This window comes from Maylandia zebra, linkage group LG5 (assembly GCF_041146795.1).
Source record: "Maylandia zebra isolate NMK-2024a linkage group LG5, Mzebra_GT3a, whole genome shotgun sequence".
In the NCBI taxonomy this organism is placed as follows: domain Eukaryota; kingdom Metazoa; phylum Chordata; class Actinopteri; order Cichliformes; family Cichlidae; genus Maylandia; species Maylandia zebra.
In genome coordinates this window covers 29,835,872-29,859,004 of record NC_135171.1, presented here as the reverse complement: position 1 = coordinate 29,859,004, position 23,133 = coordinate 29,835,872, and the positions used below count along the sequence as shown (strand labels likewise).

The 23,133-nt window shown below is 39.1% G+C and overlaps 1 protein-coding gene across 5 annotated transcripts in view; it reads left to right on the top strand.

Moving 5' to 3' along the window:
- grip2b (glutamate receptor interacting protein 2b) overlaps nucleotides 1–23,133 on the top strand; it is a 289,022-nt gene that overhangs the window by 201,364 nt on the left and 64,525 nt on the right. The window contains exon 1 of one of the 5 annotated variants that reach the window (XM_014413038.2): nucleotides 14,374–14,530. The exons of the other annotated variants lie outside the window; for them this stretch is intronic. Coding sequence (XP_014268524.1) covers nucleotides 14,476–14,530 — 55 coding nt within the window. The 5' untranslated portion in view covers nucleotides 14,374–14,475. Of the gene's footprint in view, nucleotides 1–14,373; nucleotides 14,531–23,133 lie in introns of those variants that run through there. 5 annotated transcript variants of the gene reach the window in all.

Sequence of the window (23,133 nt, the reverse complement as noted above, 5' to 3'; positions counted from 1 at the left end):
TTTCACACTTTTGATACTATGGCCTCATTATTTCAAGGCGTGGTTGCAAGAGACCATGGGCAGAAATATTTCAAAAGAACGTAGAAAAAGAGAGAATGAATGACAGGGGCATTTTTATTACTGTTCATGAGTAAGACAGTTGATGTTTTGAACATATTTAGAGATGTCGCTCATGCTAACATCAACGGTTAACACCAAGTTTACCTTGGAGACCTTGGAGGATGAAAAAAAAACTTCATAGGTAGATTTGTAGAGTAAGCTCATATCAATATATACATTTTATGTAATTAGTGTTGCCTTCATATATATTAGATTACATATTATGTTTTTTTTTTCATCTGTCATTTTTTTGCAAGAAGACAGTGATTTTCATAGAAGTTGAATGGGAACATGTTTTGGTTGTTTAAACAAATAAAAAAAAGCTTTCATCTGCTATTTGGGCTCGCCCTTGTAGAGTCCTTTACGTAATACAGGACTAGATGACTATTATATGACTAATGTGACTATTTCTTCCATGCAAGTCAACAAGCAACATTTCTATTTTTTTCCATAGTCACTATATATGTTTACCAATGATGCATTCCTGTCATTTTTCCACAATGATTGGAAGGCATAAAACACAAATGCTGAAAGATCTTGGGAGTTGAGTATCTGGACAGTAGAAAAGAATGTGGTTGACTGCTAATGATCTTGGTTTCCACTGACCTTTGCTATATTCACGAGATTTTACACTGAACAAATTGTGTAATGGAGTTAAGATTTTCATCATGAATGTTTCATTCATTAAGATTGCATGTGTTATGTAAGTGTTCCTCGAGTTATTTTGAGCGGTTTAGAATAGTAATATATGAATACTATACAAATATAATACCGAGATAATAAATATGCCATCTAGCATTAGTGGAAAAATAGACTTAAAGAAACTTCTGATTAATTTAAAACACAACTTTCTTTAAGTTATTATTGCTCTCTACATAAAATATCCACCTAGAAAAAACATTTCTACTTCTGGGTTTAACCTAAATTGGAAACATGAGCACTGCAAACGGAGAGAGAGGAAAAGGGGCACAATAAAAAAGGATGAGCAGAGGGAGGAATGAAGAGTGAATTATGAGAGGACTGACAGGTAGGGAAGCTGGCATGCTAGAAAGCTGTGATTCCATAGAGGAAGAGCAGAAAACAGATTTGGGGTTAATTTGCATTTCAGACTCGCCTGACTCCTAGGCTGCGATGCCAGAAATCTGCTGATTTGCACTCTCCTCCTCTCTTCTATCTCTCTGTCTCATTTTTATCTCTATCTCAATTTTCACTATTTTCTTGATTTACTGTCACTTACTGTCACTTATGTCACAAGCTGTAATAGCTGATTCTTTTGATTAATTTGAGCCTGTGAGTGTAATGAAATTTGTTGAAAATCCAGTTGCCTAATTTAAAGTGATTACCACTTAGTGCGCTATTCAGTACCTGAAGGAAAAATATCTTTATTAATGGACTGCTAAAGTGAACTCACTGTACTGAATCACTATTGTCCCCTTCAGCTCGTTTATAGTTCAGACTATGATACGACTTGTTTTCCCACCTCTCTCTCACTGCTGGAGGACAACAATGCATATGTGTGGTGAATGCAGATGCAGTTTTAAGGGTTTCCCATTCTTCATTCAAATAGTCCAATTAGGGGATAGCATATATATTTAGAAATATATTCGAGCTGCAGCTATTGATTATTTTAGTCATTGAGCAATCTATCAATTACTCAATTATTATTAATTGAGTAATCGGATTAAAGAAAATACTTTTGTCTTGTTAATGAGCAACGATAAATATTCACCAGAGAAAAAAAAAACACAGGTCTTTCAAAATGAACTGCTCATTGGTTTCTTAATTTAAAACTGCAGTGTTTTTAAGTTTAACCCTTTAACCCCTGGAATTATTTTGTTGTTTTAGCTGTAGAAGTGTCAAAAAATATGCTGCGAGTATGCACTTTTGCCCCTTTTTTCAGGACTACTACTTCTTTCAACATCTGGTATACTATACTTTCTGAGTGTGTAATTGGGGATTATTAACAGAAAAATACAACAAACAAAATTTAAATTTGACAGGTTTTTAATAAATAAGGCATTCAAAATCTACATTAAAAAAAGCTTTAGAATTACAATTTTAAGTTTGAACTATAAAACACTTAACAACAATGAGTTAAGTGACAAACTATGTCCCTATAATTTGCTTTGGGGGTCTCTTTTTCTGAGTAAGACCAGGCGTTTTCGGCCCCTAATGGTACACCAGAAAGCAGTTCCTTTCAAGTTGTAGGCAGAGGCCTACATTGCACTACTGGCACTTTCAAGGAGTGCTTCTCTCGCAGACAGTGTACTGCTTCCTCCCATGCTTGCTCTCTGCCTATTTCTCACATCTCCTGGAAAATGTCCTTGACTTATGGACTCAGGCCTAGCACAAAATGAACACCTAGGAGGTGTGTGAGTTCCTCTTGGAAGACCTGGTGAGTCTTGTGTTTCTGCTGCCTGCTGATAACCAATTCTTTATGAATATAAAGCTACTGGTTACTGGAATGTCCAGAAGACACTGGGCATTTGTATTTGTGCAAAAAGCGTTTTAGGACGTTGTCTAATAAGTTTAAGAAGATTTCACCTGATTATTGTTCAGCAATGAGTGGAGATTGAACATTGGAAGTTCTTTTTGGTCTGAATCTTGGAGGTTGAGGGACAGCATCAACCGGGTCTGCCTCTGGCTGTTTCATACAAAATCCGTAAAACTAAACCCCCTGATTGTATGTACGTCCCATATTGAAATTACATTTTTAAAGAAAACAATTTCTTAAACACAAAAAATATATAAATAATATCTAGTACAGTCAAAGGTCAAAGTCAAATAAAATAAGATATATACGCAATCTAAACTAAAGCATAAAAAATGATCTTTTTGTCTTCTTGGAAAGCTTTCTTACATTAATAGGAGGTAAGTATTGTACTGTACTGTATTCTTTATTTATTTTTTAGATTGATCTGAACTGCTGTTTTGTTTTGTGCTTAGTTCTCAGTCTGTTTGCTTGTTTTTGTTTTTGCTTTGTTTTTGGGTTGTTTGTTTATTGCTTTGTGGGGGTAGGGGGGGAGGTTTGTTAGTTTTTTGGGGTTTTTTTATGGCCCCGAACTGTACACTTTATTATGTTATGTAATTATGTACTATTTGTGAAAATGGAAAAACGAATTATATATGAAAAAAAAAATTCCCCACTCGCCCCAGTGGGTGGTCAATTCTTCAAGCTTGGGTCCTCTACCAGAGGCCTGGGAGCTTGAGGGTCCTGCGCAGTTTCTTAGCTGTTCCTAGGACTGCGCTCTTCTGGACAGAGATCTCTGCTGTTGTTCCCGGGATCTGCTGGAGCCACTCGCCTAGCTTAGGAGTCACTGCACCTAGTGCTCTGATTCACCTACACCCTCCACATCTTCTCGAGCTCTTCTCTGAGCCCTTGGTCTTTCTCCAGCTTCTCGTGTTCCTTCTTCCTGATGTTGCTGTCATTCGGAACCGCTACATCGATCACTATGGCCGTCTTCTTCTGTTTGTCTAACACCACTATCTCTGGTTGGTTAGCCACCACCATTTTGTCCGTCTGTATCTGGAAGTCCCACAGGACCTTAGCTCGGTCATTCTCCACCACCCTTGGGGGCATCTCCCATTTTGACCTTGGGACTTCCAGGTTATACTCAGCACAGATGTTCCTGTACACTATGCCGGCCACTTGGTTAGGGCGTTCCCTGTATGCCTTGCCTGCTAGCATCTTACACCCTGCTGTTATGTGCTGGATTGTCTCTGGAGCATCTTTACACAGCCTGCACCTGGGGTCTTGCCTGGTGTGATAGACCCCAGCCTCAATGGATCTTGTGCTTAGTGCTTGTTCCTGTGCTGCCATGATTAATGCTTCCGTGCTGTCTTTCAGTCGAGCTTTGTCCCACCACTGGCAGGATTTCTGGATATCAGCCACCTCCTCTATCTGCAGGTGGTACATACCGTGCAGGGGCCTGTCCTTCCATGACGGTTCCTCGCCTTCCTCCACTTTCTTGGGTTTCTGCTGCCTGAGCACGCTGTCAGTTGGGGCCATCTTTGTGATATATTCGTGGATGTTGCTTGTCTCATCCTGGACTGTGGTGCTGACACTCACCAGGCCCCCTTCCTTCCGCTTAGCGTACAGCCTCAGGGTGCTGGACTTGGGGTGAAACCCTCCATGCATGGTAAGGAGCTTTTTTGTCTTGATGTCAGTGGCTTCTATCTCCTCCTTTGGCCAGCCTATTACCCCAGCTTGTAACTGTCCTCTATGTCTGAAATGTTGCCTTCTGGTAGTTTGATCCCCTACGTTCTGACTACCTTCCCTCTCTTTGTTATCATCCGACTCCGCCACATCCCCATTGAGTTCCTGATGAAGGCTCTCAGGGTCCTGTTGATCTTATATAGTTCTAGGCATTTCAGGATCCAGGTGTGGGGCATTGAGTCATAGGCCTTCTTGTAATCAATCCAGGCAGTGCACAGGTTGGTCAGTCTGGTCCTGCAGTCTCGGCTGACTGCTTGGTCTGCCAGTAGCTGGTGTTTTGCACCTCTGGTATTCTTGCCCATCCCTTTCTGTTCCCGCTCATGTGTTGACCCATGTGTTTGTTCATCTTAACCGCTATGATACCTGACAGGAGCTTCCACGTGGTGCTGAGGCAGGTTATTGGTCGGTAGTTGGAGGGGACCGGTCCCTTCTGGGGGTCCTTGAGGATCAGGACTGTCCGGCCTTCGGTTAGCCATTCCGGGTGTCTCTCGTCAACTAGCAGCTGGTTCATTTGTGCTGCCAGGCACTCGTGGAGTGCAGTCAGCTTCTTCAGCATGAACCATGTCAGGGCCTGGTGCTGTCCAACTCTTTATACTGGAGACCCTTTCTTGAATATCTGTCACTGTGATGGTTACTGGACCCTGTTCGGGGAGGTCGCTGTGGTCTGCCCTCAGACTAGCCACTGAGCATTGCCGTTATGGGTTGCATCCTTCTCCCATATGCTCTTTCAGTATTGTGTTGCTAAAAACAGATGTTATGATGGTGCAGTCATTAATTAATATTAATAATAATGCAGTGTCCAACTTAACAACCCTCAGGTTAGTTTAATGGTCCATGTACATTTTTACTGGCTTGTGAGAAAAGCTTTAATTTTTATATTTTTAAATATAAATGTACCTTAATTCATAAAATAGCTTATATCATCTCACTTTTAATCTGAAAGCCTTCAGTAAGCAGTATAATTTAAACTTGGTAACAGCCTAGGTTAACACGTTATCTGCATATTTTAATACAACTTCTGGAGGCTTACTGCTGATTTTTTGCTGTGTAAAAGAAACAGCAGTGGATGGAGGAGCTAAAAAGTTAGCTTTTCTTCCCATCTGTTTAACTCTGCCAGCATCATCATCACTGTTGCCATTGTGTTATCAATACTTTTGTTTAAAACTGGTAGCTACATGGGCTTATTTTTTTTTTTTTTAATTTTTATTCATAGGCCGCTTGGAAATACGTTTGTGTTGCAGGTCTGTTTTTACTCGCAAATCCAGGTGAGACGTGCATTATACATGGAAGCAAAGAATTTGTGTAGAGAATTTTTTAAATCTAATCAAACTAATTTCTCGATAAATTTCGTGATGCATGCTCACTCATCCAGGTAAGTAAATCCCAAAAGGTTGATTCTGTTTATCTGGATGCAGCGTTTTCAGTGGGAGAAACGTTTTTGTCACTCATCTAAGTGACTTCTTCGGTCTCAGCTGACTGCAGGTTTCCAGCTGGTGAACCAGTTGCTAATGGATGAGACACACCCAAAATGGCTAACTGAAGGCCGGACAGTCCAGATCACCAAGGATCCCCAGAAGGGACTGGTCCCGTCAAACTACTGACCAATAACCTGCCTGTCAGGAATCATAGCAGCTAAGATGAACAGGTACATTGTTCAATACATAAGTGGGGACGCAGAAAGGAATGGGAAGAAACACTGGACATCAACTACTGGTAGATAGAACAGTTGCTTGAGACTGTAAGACCAGACTGACCAACCTGTACACCACCTGGACTGACTACAAGAAAGCCTACAACTCAATGCAACACACATGGATCATGGAATGCCTAGAACTGTACAAGATCAACAGGACCCTAAGAGCCTTGACCAGGAAGTCAATGGGAATGTGGTGAACCACCTTTAAGCCAGTTGCAAAAGTCCTCATCAATTGGGGGATTTACCAAGGAGATGCTCTGTCCCCACTGCTGTTCTACATAGACCTGAATCCCCTCAGTCAGATCATTAACTGGCTATGGATACTGACTATGAAATGGAGCAATCATCAGCCAACTACTATACATGGATGACATCAAGCTGTATGCCAGGAGTGAATGAGACATTGATTCACTGATTCACACCACTAGGATCTACAACAGTGACGTTAGAATGTCATTCAAACTAGTAAAGTATAGTCGGATGGTAACGAAGAGAGGGAAGGTAGTCAGGATTGGGGGTATTGGACTACTAGAAGGCAACGTTGCAGACTTCGATGACAGCTACGTGGGAATCCTACAGGCAATGGAAAACCATGAAGACCCACTAGAAAGGTTGCAACCACCAGCAGAATGGAAAAGACAATATCTAGGCACCATGAGACTGTACGCTAAGCGGAAGGAGGGAGGCTGAGTACTAGTGACTGTCAGAACCACTATCCAGAAGAACATAGATCCATGAGTCCATCATGAAGATAAGCATAACTGATCACGTGTTTAATGAATACCTTAGGCAGCAGACACCTGAGAAAGAAGAAGAGCAAGAAGAGGAACCATCATTGATGTATAGATCCCTGGGCGACATGTCTGATAGAAGAAGTGGCTAATCAAGAAATCCTACCAATAGCTGGACAAAGTTGGATTGAAAGAGAGCTTTCTCTACGCCTGTATTAATCTTCTGTGTTCCTATTTTCCTCATTTTCCATCTCTAGTGTTGCTCTTAGACAGATTTTTAGTCTCCATCTGTCCTCATTTGTGTCCTGCAGCGTAGGGAGCTATTAGAGTGATAGAATTGAGATGCACAGCAGGGGGAGATATAGACTCAGAGAGAAAGAAAACTGGAATTAAAGAGAGTGAAATGGAGGTACAGGGCTTCAAATGAGAGCAAATGTTAAGCAGACAGATACATTTGATGCTCATAGCAAACACAAAAACAACATTATCTTGAAACTACATTAAAAAGAGAAAATAACAAAACTTACAATGCATCCTGAAGGTTATTCTTTGAGCTTGCACTACACCACTAAAAACTATTCCTTTACCAAGAACCATGGTAAAAAACCTTAGATATCGAAATTAAGATTCCCAAAGTACATTTCAGCAGAACAAATCAAATTGCTGAGCTTTAAATTGTGTTATGAAATAAACAAAACAAAACAACAAAACAACAACAAAAAAACCCAACGTAACATTAAGCAACATGCTCTCCAGCATAAATGGAATTACTTTAACGTGTAGTCTAACTTTTGGTCAAATTAGAAGTTGAGGTGGGTGTATGTTCAATTACCTGCCCTTGTTTTTGTGGCAACATATATTTGTTCTTCATAGCAACAAGCAACAAGCTGCTAGGACAACAAATACCTTAATAGAATAAACAGGCTTTCAACCAGGAACTTTTCACACTTGACCATCTCTATTACACAAGCAAACGGGCATGCTGGCAAAAGTAGTTAACCTTAGTTATTTGAGTCTACCATTTCCGTAAACTCAAATTATTAACTAGCATGTGGTACTCCTGTCCAAGAATGCAGGTGAGATAGCTGACAATTGTATATATGTTTATGTTTCCATGCTCTGTCTTCCTTTAGATCCAGATATAAATGTGTTTTCTTAACCAAATACTATTACTGTATGTGTGAATGAGTGGATATGAAGTGACCATTCCATGTACAAAAGTACATGCATGTACAGGCACACACATGGGTGTGAGATTGCATGTTACTTGTGTCTGTCAGTTTGCATGTTTCCTGCACTGAGCCACAGGAGGCCATCATTTGACACTTCAAAGTACTTATGCATAATCCTGTGTGGATTCATTTGCACTTGAAACCCACAGATTGAGAGTGAGAAGGAGGGAAAAGCAGACCAGGAGAGGAGAGCGAGTGCAACGCAAGCTGAGGAAAAACTCTGACCATGTGCAACATAAAATGTGCTCTCAAGAGTATGTGGATTGTGTGTGTCTGGAGGAGCAAGATTACATGAGTCATATTCTTGACAATTTTTCCTCCTTCCATCTCCACCTCTCTCTCTCTTTACTATAGTGTGTATGTTCATCTTCCCTTTTTTTTTTTAATTTTTGGAGGAAATTTTGAGGAAAGCCCTTACAGGGATGCCCTGGTGGGATTCATTCATGCATGGGAAACTAACTAACATATTGTGCTATACATCACAAATTGATGCACATTTTTTTTATGTATTTATTTTTTTTAATGTGTTTTACTTTTGTCCATATTTGCTTAGATTTAGGTCAGACCTTTTGGAAACCTTCCATAGGGTGTAGCTATTTAGTAACTTAGCCTGCTTGTGTTATATATGGGCAGGAAAACATGATTTGTGGTGTGTATGATGTTATCTCATGGTTTCTAAGTGTCTGCCTAGCCATCACAGCGTAATGTCACACCCTCAGGCTATGATGCCCAAGCGTGTTCGCCCCAAGAGTGCAATTTGTTCAACTAGTATGATTGCTGCATGCTGCAATACAGCTGGACTCGGACACAGATCACGTAGTGTGATCGCTGTGTGTGTCCCAACACAGATCTTCAATGCTTCCTCAGTGGCAGGTAGATCTGTAAAAATGGCTTTGTTAAGTAATTAACAAATACGTGAAAGGACTGTGTGTCATCACTTCTCCAATTAGGCGGTAAAATACAAACAATCATGAAATTCATACTGATTACGAGTGCTTTTAAAAAAGCACATGTCCATGAAAGAGAAAGAGAGCAAGACAGAAAGACTTTAGGTGCTGAGACAAACTGATGCGTTCATTGAATGCAGCATGGGTTCAGGTCAGCAGGGGAGTACACACAGTTTTGTTTAAGCACAGTACGTGGCAACTTAGTTTAGTATGATTTAGTTGCATTAGTCTGGAATCTATCTGTTAGTCATTGGCATTCCTGAAGAACCAGTAGCTGTCTTGGCTAAGAATTTACTATAACCTGTTTACAAATGGAGACATTTTTGAAGGAGTTTAAAAAGGTAAATCTTTATCAAACTTCACATTTTAAAAAATCAATGTGATTTTTGCTCTCAACAATGATAGCATGGCAGTTAAAGAATGCTTAAACCGGTTAGGCCAATAAAAGCTGACTGACTACAAGACAGCTGCAAGCAAACATCATGCACTCCTGGTGTATTACGTTGTTTGCATCAAAACTCCTGCGTGACTCATTTATGATTTTATATTTATATATATGAAATTACATTAATATGACTGCTTGTTGGCTGACAGCAGTTTACTTACCTGTTTGCTTTTCTCATGTAGATTGACTTCATTCTGGGGTAAACAAACATGTAAATTTAGCATAAATATGGCACAAGTAACTACACAAGTTAATGTTTCTTGGCACACAGTATTGTGGTTTTCTGTCGCAACAACACTCTCAATGACTTTTTCTTTTTTGTGACAGCTGATACACTTTTATGGTGCCCTGTCAGCAGAGCAGTGTGTGTTAATTTACGTGTGTGTGTTTGTACGAGGCTCTGAGTTCAGTTATACTCCAGGACTTTTATTTTATGTCAATCCAGTCTCTGAGTTCTCTAATAATTGTAAAAGTGCCAAAAGTAATCTTGAAAACAGTGACTCATACCAGTTTCAAAACTTTTAGAGCCTCACAGCACTTGCTCAACTAAACAGCTACTCTGAAAAAAAGAACACAATCATGTTATCCCTGTGACTTCAACCTTGTCTGACAGCTTGTGTGCAACCATACTTCATGGTATGGTTTTATGAGTTTCTTCAAACAAACAGAAAAAAAGATGGGACTTGCTTATCTGTTACAGAATACACCAAAGTTTCTACTTCTGACTTTCGGCACAAACATTTTTACATAGAAAACACACGACGTAATGGCTCATCAAAATGAAACGGATTGGAAAGCAAGTCTTAACATTCAGTCTTGGGTGTTGTGACAAGCACAGTATTACAGACTAGTTGACTTCAAAATCTTACAGTTAAGATTAGAGGGTTAATCTCAAGCCATGTTTCTAGAAATGTAGTGTGCGTGGATGAAGCTTCAGAAGTACAAATGCAGTTTCTATAAATGTAGAGCTAAAGATCAGATTGTTACTTGAAAGTGTATGCAATTACTTAAGAATGAGTAAAAGGGCTGAAACCACTGGTGGGCAACACTGGAGTAGATGACGAGCAGAACAAGGCAGGCGTTCGAGCCCAGTGTTTTTTGTTTATTTTATTTTTCTATATTGAGGAGGAACAGTGCAGTTTAGAAGAACTGCAGTGTCAGTGGTAACCAAAAGCAGGGTTGGCAAGGTTTGACTGGGGCTCTATGCAGCACTTCGTCTCTGGAGACGACAGAGTGCAAAAACTCAGGGAAAGACTAATCTGCCATATATAGATGGCGATGTTTTCTGAGGTAGTTAAAAGTTAAGAAGCTCCACAGTCGCAAGATGAAAGCTGCCTTGAGATGCTGAAAGCTCTACACATTGTAGGATCCTGTGCGCTTCTTAGTGTGACAGATTTGGAAATTTGTTGCTAAAACTTAGAACCAGAAGAAGCCATGCAATTTCAGTTTATGGTCTTGGAACCAAACTGGAACAGCTCTGTATTGTTCCAACATTGATGGAGATGTCAAAGCAGCAAGCTCAAAGTATATATGGTGAAGTTAGCATGTTATATAATCCACCAGGTTAACTGTTCTAGGAACAAAATGTGCACATTTGTGTGTCTTGCTGGCATCGAGTGCTGAGTGATTTGTAGCTAGACTAGACTGAGCAATGTGACTCAGAACCTCTGCTGATGTAAAGATGTGTGGTTGAGCTGTTTTGGATGAATCTAGGTCACGCTGTTCAGGGCGTGCAACGTTCACAACTAACTAGCCATGAGGGAGAGAGAGAGAGAGAGCAATAACTACGGTTATTAGTGTCTACCCCCCTCACCCAGCCACCAAATAGATTCGTCCATGTTTTTTGTGCATTCAGAGCATTTGTGAATGCATGTATGTAAAACCATGCCAAATATGCTTGTATTTACTGTATGTGTGTGTGTTTCTCTGCATTGCTTTGATGACTGTAGACAGCAGGAAAACAAAATAACCCTCAGGCACATAGCTGGAGAGCTGGAGAAAGTAAGAGAAGGAAAATGAGAAGATTGGAAGAAAAAAAGGAGAGAGATAAATGATCTGAGAAAAGGGACTATAACAGAGAAAAAATAAAGTGTAAGTATGCAGGGGGGGAACGTACATACGAGGTAACAATAAATTGATATGGGACCCTTTATATTTCATTTATTATTTATTCACGATTATTTAGCTTGATTATATTTTCTTTTTCTTTGCCTAAGCACTCGTATTTCTATTTCATAAAGTTTTGCTTTTCATTAACTCAGAAGCTTAGAAAAAGCCTGAGGAAATGTTTAAATTTAACATATCTGCACATTTTTTTCTAATTGTTTTGTGCCTGTCTTTCTACAAACTGAACCTAACGTGAATGCAGTAACTAACACGTAATCATAAACAACAAATTTTGGACATGTTTTTCTCAGTTAGATTTTCCATAGTTTATAACTTGAGTTATATAGCAAGTTAATCTTGTTGAGGGTTTTGACTTTTTGGAAGTATCACAAAAATATGAGTGTAAAAGAGAGGAAGGAGAAGTGGGATGTCTGGAAGGAGTCCTTTCTTGCTGTTTCACTCTAATCACTGCTCACTTCTTTTATACCTCCACACAAACTCACTGCTCTCAAAAATATTTACCTCCCTGTATGTAACTCTGACTTTTAGTCCACACTTTCTTGAATATTAACACTACACACTGCTTGTTGTCATCCCTGTTTGAGGTGATATATGCAATACCACATATTTACCAGTTAAAAATATAAAGCTTAGGGCGTAGTCCCACACACTGAGTCAATGCTCTTTCTTGGTGAGGAAAAACACAAGATGTCTCTTAAATTCTTCAAATATTAGCATGTTGTAGTTAGAAATGAAGGGTTCAGTGCTACATGTCTCACTGCATATCACTGCTTTTGGTACCTGTTGAAAATCAAGCTTTGGCTGTTTGGCAGAGGTTGAGTCGTAGGGTGGAGGATAGTTCTTTTTGGCCTCATGCTGTCTACCATCTGCCAGCTCTCCTTTCATGCAATAAAAATGAAAGTATTATTAATGTCTCCAGTCCTAAACATTGTAGATTACTTTGTTACTTTCATTCTACCTCGAGAGGAACAGAAGTCATCTGATTGTAGTTCAGGGGAAAAAACACACCCTTAATTGATTGTTTTCCGTCTCAGTGGATAATTGAAGAACCTTTGTAACACAATTAACAGCATTGGTTGTCTGATAGGTAACTGTAATGAGATTACAAAGTACAGCACTACAATTGTGAGTTACAGAAAAATGTAATGCGACTAGTAGCATGTTACTTTGTTTGCTGTGTTATACTCAGTACTTTTCATTAGAAGCATATCCCTATGTTCTTTCTCTTTACCTGGCTTTGTTACATCCACATATGTTTTTATATCTATGTCCACAAAAACAAATATCCACGATACAACAGTCTCTCCTTAACATGACATTGTAGATAAAATAACAAAATAATTGGATTTTGCTTTATTAATGCCTTTAAAATCAGTTGACATTAGTTGACATTATTTTCTTTCTTCTGCGGGAAGATCATGTGTGGTAAAACTCACTCAGAAAAAAAGTAAGTTAAGAATGCATGATAGGCTTTTAGAAGAATCCATCCATCTTGATACGCGGCCCAGTCGCAGGGGCAGCAGCCTAAGCAGAGAAACCCAGACCTCCCTCTCCCCAGCCACCTACTCCAGCTTATCCGGGGGAACACGGAGGAGTTCCCAGGCCAGCCAAGAGATACAATCTCTCCAGCATGTCCTGGGTCTGCCCCGGGGCCTCCTATTGGTGGGATATGCCCAGATCACCTCACCCAGGAGGCATCTTTATCAAATGCCTGAACCACCTCAACTGGCTCCTTTCGATGTGGAGCACCAGTGACTCTACTCCTCCCACATGCCTCACCCTATCTCTAAGGGAGAGGCCAGTCACCCTTCGGAGGAAGCTCATTTCCACCGCTCATATCCGCAGTCTCGTTCTTTGGGTCACTTCCCACAGCTCGTGACCATAGGTGCAGCGTGCGCATCATTGCATCTCTCGATCTCCCGCTCCCTTTTCCCATCACTTGTGAGCAAGACCCCAAGATACTTAATTCTTAATTCTTCTGTTGGAAGAATTACCCAGCTAACTTCATTTGCTGAGAAGCACCCCAGGCATTAACATTTAGATATGTAAGTTGATAGGGGTGCTATTTAAAGGCTGGGGAAGCTTCCCTTCCTTTTGGGAGGCAATATAATTTCAAACACTGAAACACTTCATTAGTAAAATTGAATTTTCTAGTAGTTGTGTTTCAAAAATAATTACAAATATAAAGTCGTGCCGGCATCATGGATATCAAAATGGCTCTCCGGGTGTCTGATTCTTCTCTGGCGGAATGTAACCTGTCAAAGACCTGAAGGATGACTGAGACAAGCTGTAGACCAGTAACAAATGATCAAAGAACAAATAGCTTGTATCCTTGCACCAGTACCCCACTCCTAAATTATTGCCTGATCACTTAGAGCTTTTTTACAGGTTCACAAAGGTCTTTTTGAGTGCCTCAGAATAACCATAACTAATCTTAAATGTGTTACTAAACAATGTATTACTGCCCTAAACTGTGTCGAAAATATGACACGGTCTATAAAATTAGGCAATTATAGGAACCAAGCTAACTCAGAGAAAGAACTCTAAATGGATGAATAGTCAGAGTCACTGAACTCGTACTCTCTCCTGGCATTTCCATAATAGAATGAATTGTTTTTCACTCTCTTTCCTTCTCACCTTATTTTATCTCTTTGTTGCTCACTCTCCCACACAGACTCTCAAAATCTCCCTCTCCTTTTTTTGCGCCTTAATACTCGCTCACTTTTTTCCCTAAGCTCATCCTACTCTCTCTCTCTCTTCCACCCTTCACATTGTGTACCTCTCTCTCCCCCACCCCCTCCCTCTTGGGGCTTGAGTGGTCGTAACGTAAGCGCCAGTCATCTCTTATCATCGCCTCTGTGTTCCCTGAGCGCGCGGCAGTCCACATCTCTCCCTCTGTCTCTTCTTTTCTCTGTCCTCTTATCGCTTCTGTTTGTCTCTTTCTGCCTTTTCTTTGGATGGTACACTAATAAGGAAAACTCAATGTCTGCCGTCATGTTTTGTGGCTTGAGAAGGGACGTTGGGGCAAACAGTGTCGGTGAGTGTGGAAGAGGGAAAATTATTTGATTGAGCGTTCAACAGTTTTGCAATTTGTATTCTTCGTTATTTATTTATCGGTGGCATTGTTGTGCTGATCGAACTATAGTTCCCAGGAATTGCCTCCCATTCAATAATTCCATGATGCATCCTGTTGTTTGGGAATTCGTATAATAAAAACAGTTTTCTGTAGGTGGCGCTCTTTTCTGTGTTCAGCTTTGTTCATGTTTTCTATTGATATAGTTTTTTTGTGTGTTTTCGTTTCTATTTATTTATTCTCAATTCAAACAACAATGCTTGTCACATTTGATAGGAGTGTTTCTTTTTTTTTCTTTTCTTATTTTCTTTGGTCACCGTTTTCTTGTCTCAGATTTATGCTTTTGTATTAGGTGTTGTGGTATTCTCACCGTGAATGGAAGATTGTGCAAAATTGGACTCCTTTGGTGAAAAACCATGATTGTTATTGTCAGGACTACTTTGTGAATTCAGGTATACCTTAAACGATCATGTTCATATATACTGTATGATGCAGAGCAAAGATAAGATTTGGTTCTTCATCATGGTTAATATGTGTTAACCATAGACTGTATAATAAGATGGCTGTAGCTACGGTGACATCACCTGCTGTTTTGTGAAGTATCATTTTAAAGTCTTATGCATAGGACTTATTGAATCTGATTTGACCACATTTGGAGAAGCGGTTGGAGCCAGGAAGGTATCCGTGAACATTACCATTGGTTAACTAGCTTGACTGGTAGGGTCCATAACGTAGTCCATAACTCTCTGCCATATTGAATTAATCCAACGGGATGCATTATAGTGAAAAATAAGCTTCAAACTAAAAAAAAACAATTTGAACAGGTGCAACTGAGCCCCTTTGGCAAGGTATCCCTAAAAACAATCAGTGTACATAGACCCAAAATATGCAGTTTTTTTGGAGTTAGCATGACTTTGAAACTGATATATAATCAATTTTTAAACTAACATATTTCAACTAAACTGACTTAACCAAGCCAAGTATTTTGCATTGCCTAAACCAAACTAAGTACGTTTCATTGCTTAAACTTAAGTAGTTTCATTAAAATAAATAAATAAAAGATCCCAATGAGATATGTGACTCAAACTCCTGTCTGCCAGTCCATCCTGTTTATATACTGTATGTGCAATTTTTGGTCCTTTAAGGTGGAAAACGTTTGGATAAGTGAAGATGCATCAACATCTATTGTATGAGGTCAGGTTCATGCCCAGGAAATAAAAACAACAACAACAACAATAAAGCAAATGCATCGATGCATATTTTTTTTAACAATTTCTCCAATTCATGGTCATAGGTCCTATCACAGTTGTCATGAGCAAGAGGCAGGATGCATCCTGAACAGGTCATGAGTCTACTGCAGGACGAACAGATCAGACAACTATTTATGCCCATATTCATACCCACAGTCACCAATTGATCACCACTTAATCAGCAATAGAACACTTTTGCACATTACTGGTGCTACATCACAAAGTGGTATAAATGCTTTTGGAAAAAGTATCATATTGTTTTGTAAGATTATGTGCTATTGATTCAATTTGAAGTATTCCACATGGTGTCATAGCCAAGAAACAAAACTATCAACCATGATATCAGCATAACACATTTCTGATTCTATTCCTCTACAACATACAGTACATTAGTGTAGTAAAGTTAACGAGATGCATCAGGAGTATTAATAAGGTGAGCACCATCCTATTTCATGCACGAATGAACATAGTGGGAGATATATTCTGTGAAATGGCCTCAGAGACTAACCAAGATGATAACAATGTAGTGAGACTCACAAAGCTGCTTTTATTTCTTTTAGTTTTATGTAGATACAGACAGAGGTTTCGTATTTCACTGCATGCTTTGAGTTATTGCTGTAATTTAGATTCATTATTACAGAAGATTAAAACGGAAAAGTTAAGTTCCCTAACACTGCATATTTTAAAAGACTGTGACAAAAAACATTTTACTTTATTTTTTTAAGTAGTTTGATACTGTAGTTCTCATATGTCTCTTAGAATATGACCAAATAGGCAGTTTTTCACTATTTTTGCTGTTTGCACTGTTTTGTGGGGCTGATTCAATCTCACCATTGCTGAAGGGATAAGGATATGAAGCAGAAATATACACTAAATGTATGATGAGAGCTTTATCACCATGTTGGCTTTCTGCCGACAGCTTGATTTGATCCTTTTTATTTTCTGAGCTGACCACACCGATAATTTAATATTCAGAGTGGACAAAGGTATAGACATTCTTCAGTTAAGGGGAGGTTAAGATGTGTGTCTTAAAAATGCATTGGTGAAAGTTAAAGTACTCTTTCAACTTCTTTATTCAAGTAAAGCTAAAAAAAAAAAAAAAGAGTAGGATTGTTGACTACATTGTAAGTGGGAAACTCTGCCTCTACATCTAAAAATTTTAATATGTACAGTCAGGATTTGGTAAGTGTGGGAACCTCAAAATCAGAGTGGGGGAAAAATCACTTAAAAACAAGTCATAATAATTTCCATTGTGTGGATTTTGTATGCAGGCTGTGATGAGCCAACTTGTGCTGCTGCTCTAAAATTCACTGCTCTTTGGTATTTTCAACCTCTAAGCAGTATAAAGTATTTTGTAGGTAGAATTAAGTGAGCGAAGCATCATCATGTTAAAGGTCCAGTCATTCATTTTTTGAGTTTATTTATTGGAAAGAAAAAAAAGAATATTGTCCACATATATATATGGTGATTATTATGCAAGTACGTCTTCCAACAAATTGATGCATTTTCATGCACTTTGAATTAATCCATAAATATACAAAGGCCCCACCAGCCTTAATACAGTGGCTGAGATGGACAGTCCCATTTTTACTAATCATCTTTTATGTAGGGGAGGAAAGGAGGACTCAAAGGCATTTGTGTGCTGTGGAGTCAAATTTTAATTCATACCTGCACCTTCAGACTGAACATGTAAAGGATCATACTTATGTTTTAGACAGTTCAACTTGGAAAATAGATTATTCCCTTTGTGCTTGCTCCTCTTTTGTAGCACCAGAAAGTTTATTCATTCTGGTCCATAATTATATGTTTTTGCCTTTAGTCTGCAATAAGGATCACCAAGGTTGTCTTCTAAGTTTTATTGTTCCTTCCATTTACATTCAAATCGAGTTGATATCCAGAAGGTATTCAGTGACATAAAATAATCAGTCTCCTCAAAAACTTAACAACCCATTTATGAAAACATGCGATATAAAAGTAAAAAAAAATACACAAGTTACCTGAAAATTCTATTTAAGTACAATGAAAATATATGTGTACTTTGTTACTTCCCACCTCTGTTAATAGTGACAGTTGTGAGGCAGTGAGTATGTCAGAAATTATTATCAGCTTTGCATGTTGCATTCATATTTCTCTGTTGTTTCCTACAAACTGCATTTTGCTCAGCAAGTTGTAACTATACTCCTCTGGCAGGACATCTGTTCTCTGATTACAAGCATGACGATAATGCAGCTAAACAGAATGCAGACATGAGTGCTTAGTAGTAATCTGCAGTCACTGGCCTCTATTATTAAGTACACCTGTGCAACTATGAAGAGCATGATTAGACATTTGCATTAGATAATGCAAATATCAAGCCTGCCAATGACATGGAATTAACACATTTAGACATGTCGACATGGTCAGGTCGACTTGCTTAAGTTCAAACCAAGAATCAAAATGGGGAAGAACCGAGGCATGCAGAAAAGCATCTCTGTATGTACAAGATGGGAACCTTGAAGTAGATGCATTACAGCAGCACAAGACCACACCAACTGCCACTCCTGTCATCCAAGAACAGGAGTCTAAGGCAACCGTTCCAGCAGTCTCACTGATGTTGGAGAACAGAAGACTGGAAACACAGTTTCCAGCTTTCTGCTAAAGCATTCAGATAATGAGGGGGATATTTTCTTGGTAAACAATGGGTCCTTTAGTATAATTTGAGGATTGTTTAAGCTTACCTGACTACTATTGACCATCTTTATGGGCACAGTGTGTCTCGTAAAGGTCTCCACGGTCAAACTGAGCCTTTTTGGGATGTGGTGGAACGGCAGTGTAATGTAAATACAGACCAAAATCTTTTGTTAGTCGTGCCAGTATAATGCTGAAAAAGGCTCTGGGATGTTTTTAGCACCTGGTCGAATCTATGCGACAAAGAATTAAGGCTATTTTGAAGGGGAAAAGGGCCCAACCCAGCACTAACAAGGTAGACTTAGTAAAGGGACTACTGAATGTATAATTGTTAAGACTGATCATTTGTAATTAATAACACTATTTATAAAAATAAAAATAGAAAACTGCTTTTGAATATTTTCAGCGACAGAACAGGACATTTCTTACTGTGTCTTTAACACATTATGTTCTCTTCCCTGTCATTTACATTTTTAGACAGTTAGATAATGCTCTTACCTCAAGCAGCTTACTCCAGGTGCATCACGGCAGCGTGCGCGGGGGATCAAACCATGTGACTAATTAATGACGGGACTGTCTTTCACATCACAACACCCAGTTATTTCTCATTTTCATCACTCTTCTCTTTCTCTTCCTTTGCCGGTCCTCTGATAAAACCAGCTCAACTTAGTTAACTGAACATCAGTTTGAATCTGCTACAGAGATGTGTTGGCACAAGAAACAAAACTGTAACTTCAAAGGTGTTTTTGGCATCTTTTTCCTGCCCTACAACTGTCAAGCTGATTTCTCCTTGTGCCTGATTTTCTTCATCTGTGAGATTTTTCTATCTTTGTTGAAATCCAACAGTACTTTGTTTGTCATGTTTTTAGGGATGTTTGCCTCATATTATGGTGGATTTGGTGACATTTAATGTGTCTTATAGTTGAAATGCAAATCTCGTACAACAATGTATTTTTATGGCAATAATCAGATGACTAGGAATGATGTGGAGTGCATTTTTGCAGCGGTGTTTTTCAGAGTGTGTGGTGATAAAGCTTTTATAGCAGGAGTGTCAAATATAAGGCAGAATTGGCCTGGCAAAGACTCCAGTCCAGCCCACCAGATGGCACAGGAAAATACCAAAGGATGCATATAGATTTTAAACCTCTAACTATATTTTCACAAGTTTTACAGTTAGCTTTTCCTGTTGATAAAGACCATCGCCCTGTCAGCTCAACACAACAAGAAGTAAGAAGATGCCTGCTTGTAATTTCAGTAACTACAATAATCTTTAGTTCAGTCATGGAATTGCTTTTTACCATTTTCATGATGGTGTAAAAAATCCTCCTTACTCAATAACTTAATATTTCTTTGCAATATCCAATATTCTCCACATTGCTGGAGGTACTAATGTTAAAATCTTACAATTTGGTTGGGAAATCAAAAGCAGTAAATTTTATTTTTGGCCTTTCTTATCGTTAAAAATTCCTATTTGTACAAATGGTAAATGGTAAATGGCCTGCATTTGTATAGCGCTTTACTCAGTCCCTAAGGACCCCAAAGCGCTTTACACTACATTCAGTCATTCACCCATTCACACACACATTCACACACTGGCAATGGCAAGCTACGTTGTAGCCACAGCTGCCCTGGGGCGCACTGACAGAGGCGAGGCTGTCGGACACTGGCGCCACCGGGCCCTCTGACAACTGGAATCTGAGTGGCTCAGTTTTTTACTATATAATATTTGCTTCAATTTTTTTTATTTCTACCTTGTTATATCTCCTGCCTTTCTAAGCTTTATTGTTAAATACCAATACCAGTAAAACTATCTGTCATGAGAATGTTAAACTTTCAATCTTGTATCATTCAGAGCACATATTGTACATATTGGTTTTGATTTTAAGAATATGCTGATACATCTTTATTTGCAACACGTGTATCAGAATTGTCTGGCAGGCAGACAATGTTGTTCTGGATTTAATTTGTAAAACACCTGTATATTAATCATGTCACTAAAACCCACAGAGAAAAACTTCTGTATCACAGTGCCTGTGCTTAACAGTGAGACCATGATATAAACTAAACATTTCAGCAAAATATTCAGTATTTTTGTGTGGCATATTTTAATGCAGAAAAAAAATACAGCCTTCAGGTGAGAAGTGAAAGCCAGCCATTTCTCCTTTACATAGCTTATATCAGCTGTACTTCTTGAATTGATTTTCTTCATATCTTGAAGAAATGTCCTTTTTTCTTGCAATTGCAGATCTTAAAAACAAAAAATATCATTTTTTTGCCCTTATAGCACTGTTCTTGATGTCCTTAAAAAATATGTTTTGTTTCTGATGAGGCAAAAAAGAGAGGCTGTGAGCAGTGAAGCATTTTACTCTGGGAGAGTAAAACAATATTATAGGAACAAGTCTGTGAAGGTTCTCAGTCATCCAGGTCATCGTAGTCAAAGGAGCTTGCAAAGGAACAAATTATAGGAACAAATTATGTTATAGCAGTTTCGGTCATTATAATAAATATAAATACCCAAAAAAGAACATCTTTTGGTTAACTGTCTATTTCAGATGGATGCTGTACTGATGAATATTCTGTGTCATCTGCTTTAGAAAGTTTGTCACAGATAAACTTTAGCAAGAGTTTAGCTTGGCAAGAAAGAGATAAAGAGGTGACACAGAGCGAGAGAGAGAGAGAGAGAGAGACATGAGACCATTAGAACTAAAGTGTTGATGAGACCCCTCTGCTGCACCCCTATTCTACCCTCCAACCAGATCCATACAGGCAGCAATTACCACAACAGACAAGCTATTAACCACCCTAATTACTGCTTGTTCCTTCCATAGACACTCAGTGTGTGTGTGTGTGTGTGTGTGTGTGTGCGTGCGTGTGTGTGTGTGTGTGTGTGTGTGAGAGAGAGAGAGAGAGAGAGAGTGTGTGTGTTTGGAGAGTGGGTGTAAAAAATTGTGCAAGAGGTGACAGAACTTGTATGTGTACAGGTCAGGATAACTGTGTGTGCACATGTACAACACACAATTTTTGCCATTTTTTCCCCCCGTCTGTTTAATATTTACTGAGTGGGTGGGTGGGAGGGTTACTGTTCATATGTGCGGTATTTTGCAGTTTTTGTTTTTTTCTGTATCTTTTTTATCCCTCTGTGTACCAGCTTTGTCATGAACAATAGCCAATTACACATCTTCAATTTCATTCAGCATCATAATGGCAGCAATCAGATGCGTTAGTATTCAAAAACTCAGAGCCTGTGTGTGTCTATGCATGTCACAAAGACACACACTCACACCCTACACACACTCACACACACTTTGTAGAGGTTCTAAACTGGCTACCATTAGGTAGGGATGGGTACCGGTACCGGACATAAACTGTAGTAATCAGACCGAAAAGCAGCGCAAATTTCGGTGCTTTGTTTCGGTGCTTTTTTTTTTCCCTGAGATGTAATACACTTTGAATTCTAGCCAATAATTTTACCTTTGCAAGCGTAGTAGGTGGGCCCAGGTACGTACGTTCTTTTAGAGCAAAGCTACAGATTAAAAATGCCCAAGGAGAGGCGGTCACAAGTCTGGCTGTACTTCACAGCAAAAGATGCAAACACAGCAGCCTGCAACAAGTGCTTTAAGGTGATACTGTGATACTGTCAAAGGAGGTAACACCTCAAATCAGATGAAACACCTGGCGACGTATAGCATTTTGTTAAAAGCCGAGAAATGCACTTGGGCCTTGGGCGGCATTGTAACGCCTGGGAGAACAGCCACACTGACCATTCATTGGAGATGACAGAATTTGGACGATTTTTAACTCTCAGTGATACCACAGTGTTTGTTTAATTTGGTAACTGAGAAGAGTTGGGACCTGGAAATGGATAATGTCATCAGACCTAAGAAGCAGATTGTGAACAATTTTCATGAAAAGACCAGAACAAATGATGTTTTAGTCTTTTTCTGTGTTGTTCTTACCTGTCATCTCCATTCATTCCTATTGAAGATATCAATTCTTTATAATGAGTCAATCAGGGTCCACTAGAAAAAAATCAAAATAGCCCTACAGTGAATGTGAAACAAAGACATACCAGTGACCGGGTCATTGATTTTTATGGTGCTTGTGTGACACTGAAACTTGATGTAACAGAGGAAAAATGTATGTTATTTCTTCAGATACACTGGCATTTGTTGTCGTTATGATCATTAAAGGGCAGTAACAATTTCAAGGTAGTGTGACCTAAACAAGCAAAAATATTTAGTAACATTACCACTAATGGTCTAGAGTAACACCACACAATTGAAAGGCTGCATAGCTTTCTTCCAGACTTGTTGGAATTTGAGAAGTCTGAAGAAAGGTTAAAAGGGATCTTAGTTGGGTAATTTTAAGGGTTAAGCTGTATGTTTCTGGTTATACAGGGTACTACACACATACACTACATCATCATATTAAGATTATTCTATAGATGTATGGTGACTCATTGCAACCTCACAGCAAGACACTCTTCAGTTAATGTCAGGGAAGGGCCTTTATACGTGGATAATGGCTTTCTTGAGTTAGTCTCCCATTACCTGTCGGCCACACTAAGGAATCTACAAATAATTATGGCAGACATATAGACGATGTGAATGACTATTTCCTGGATTTCCGTTGCATTTTGCTTTTCTTGCA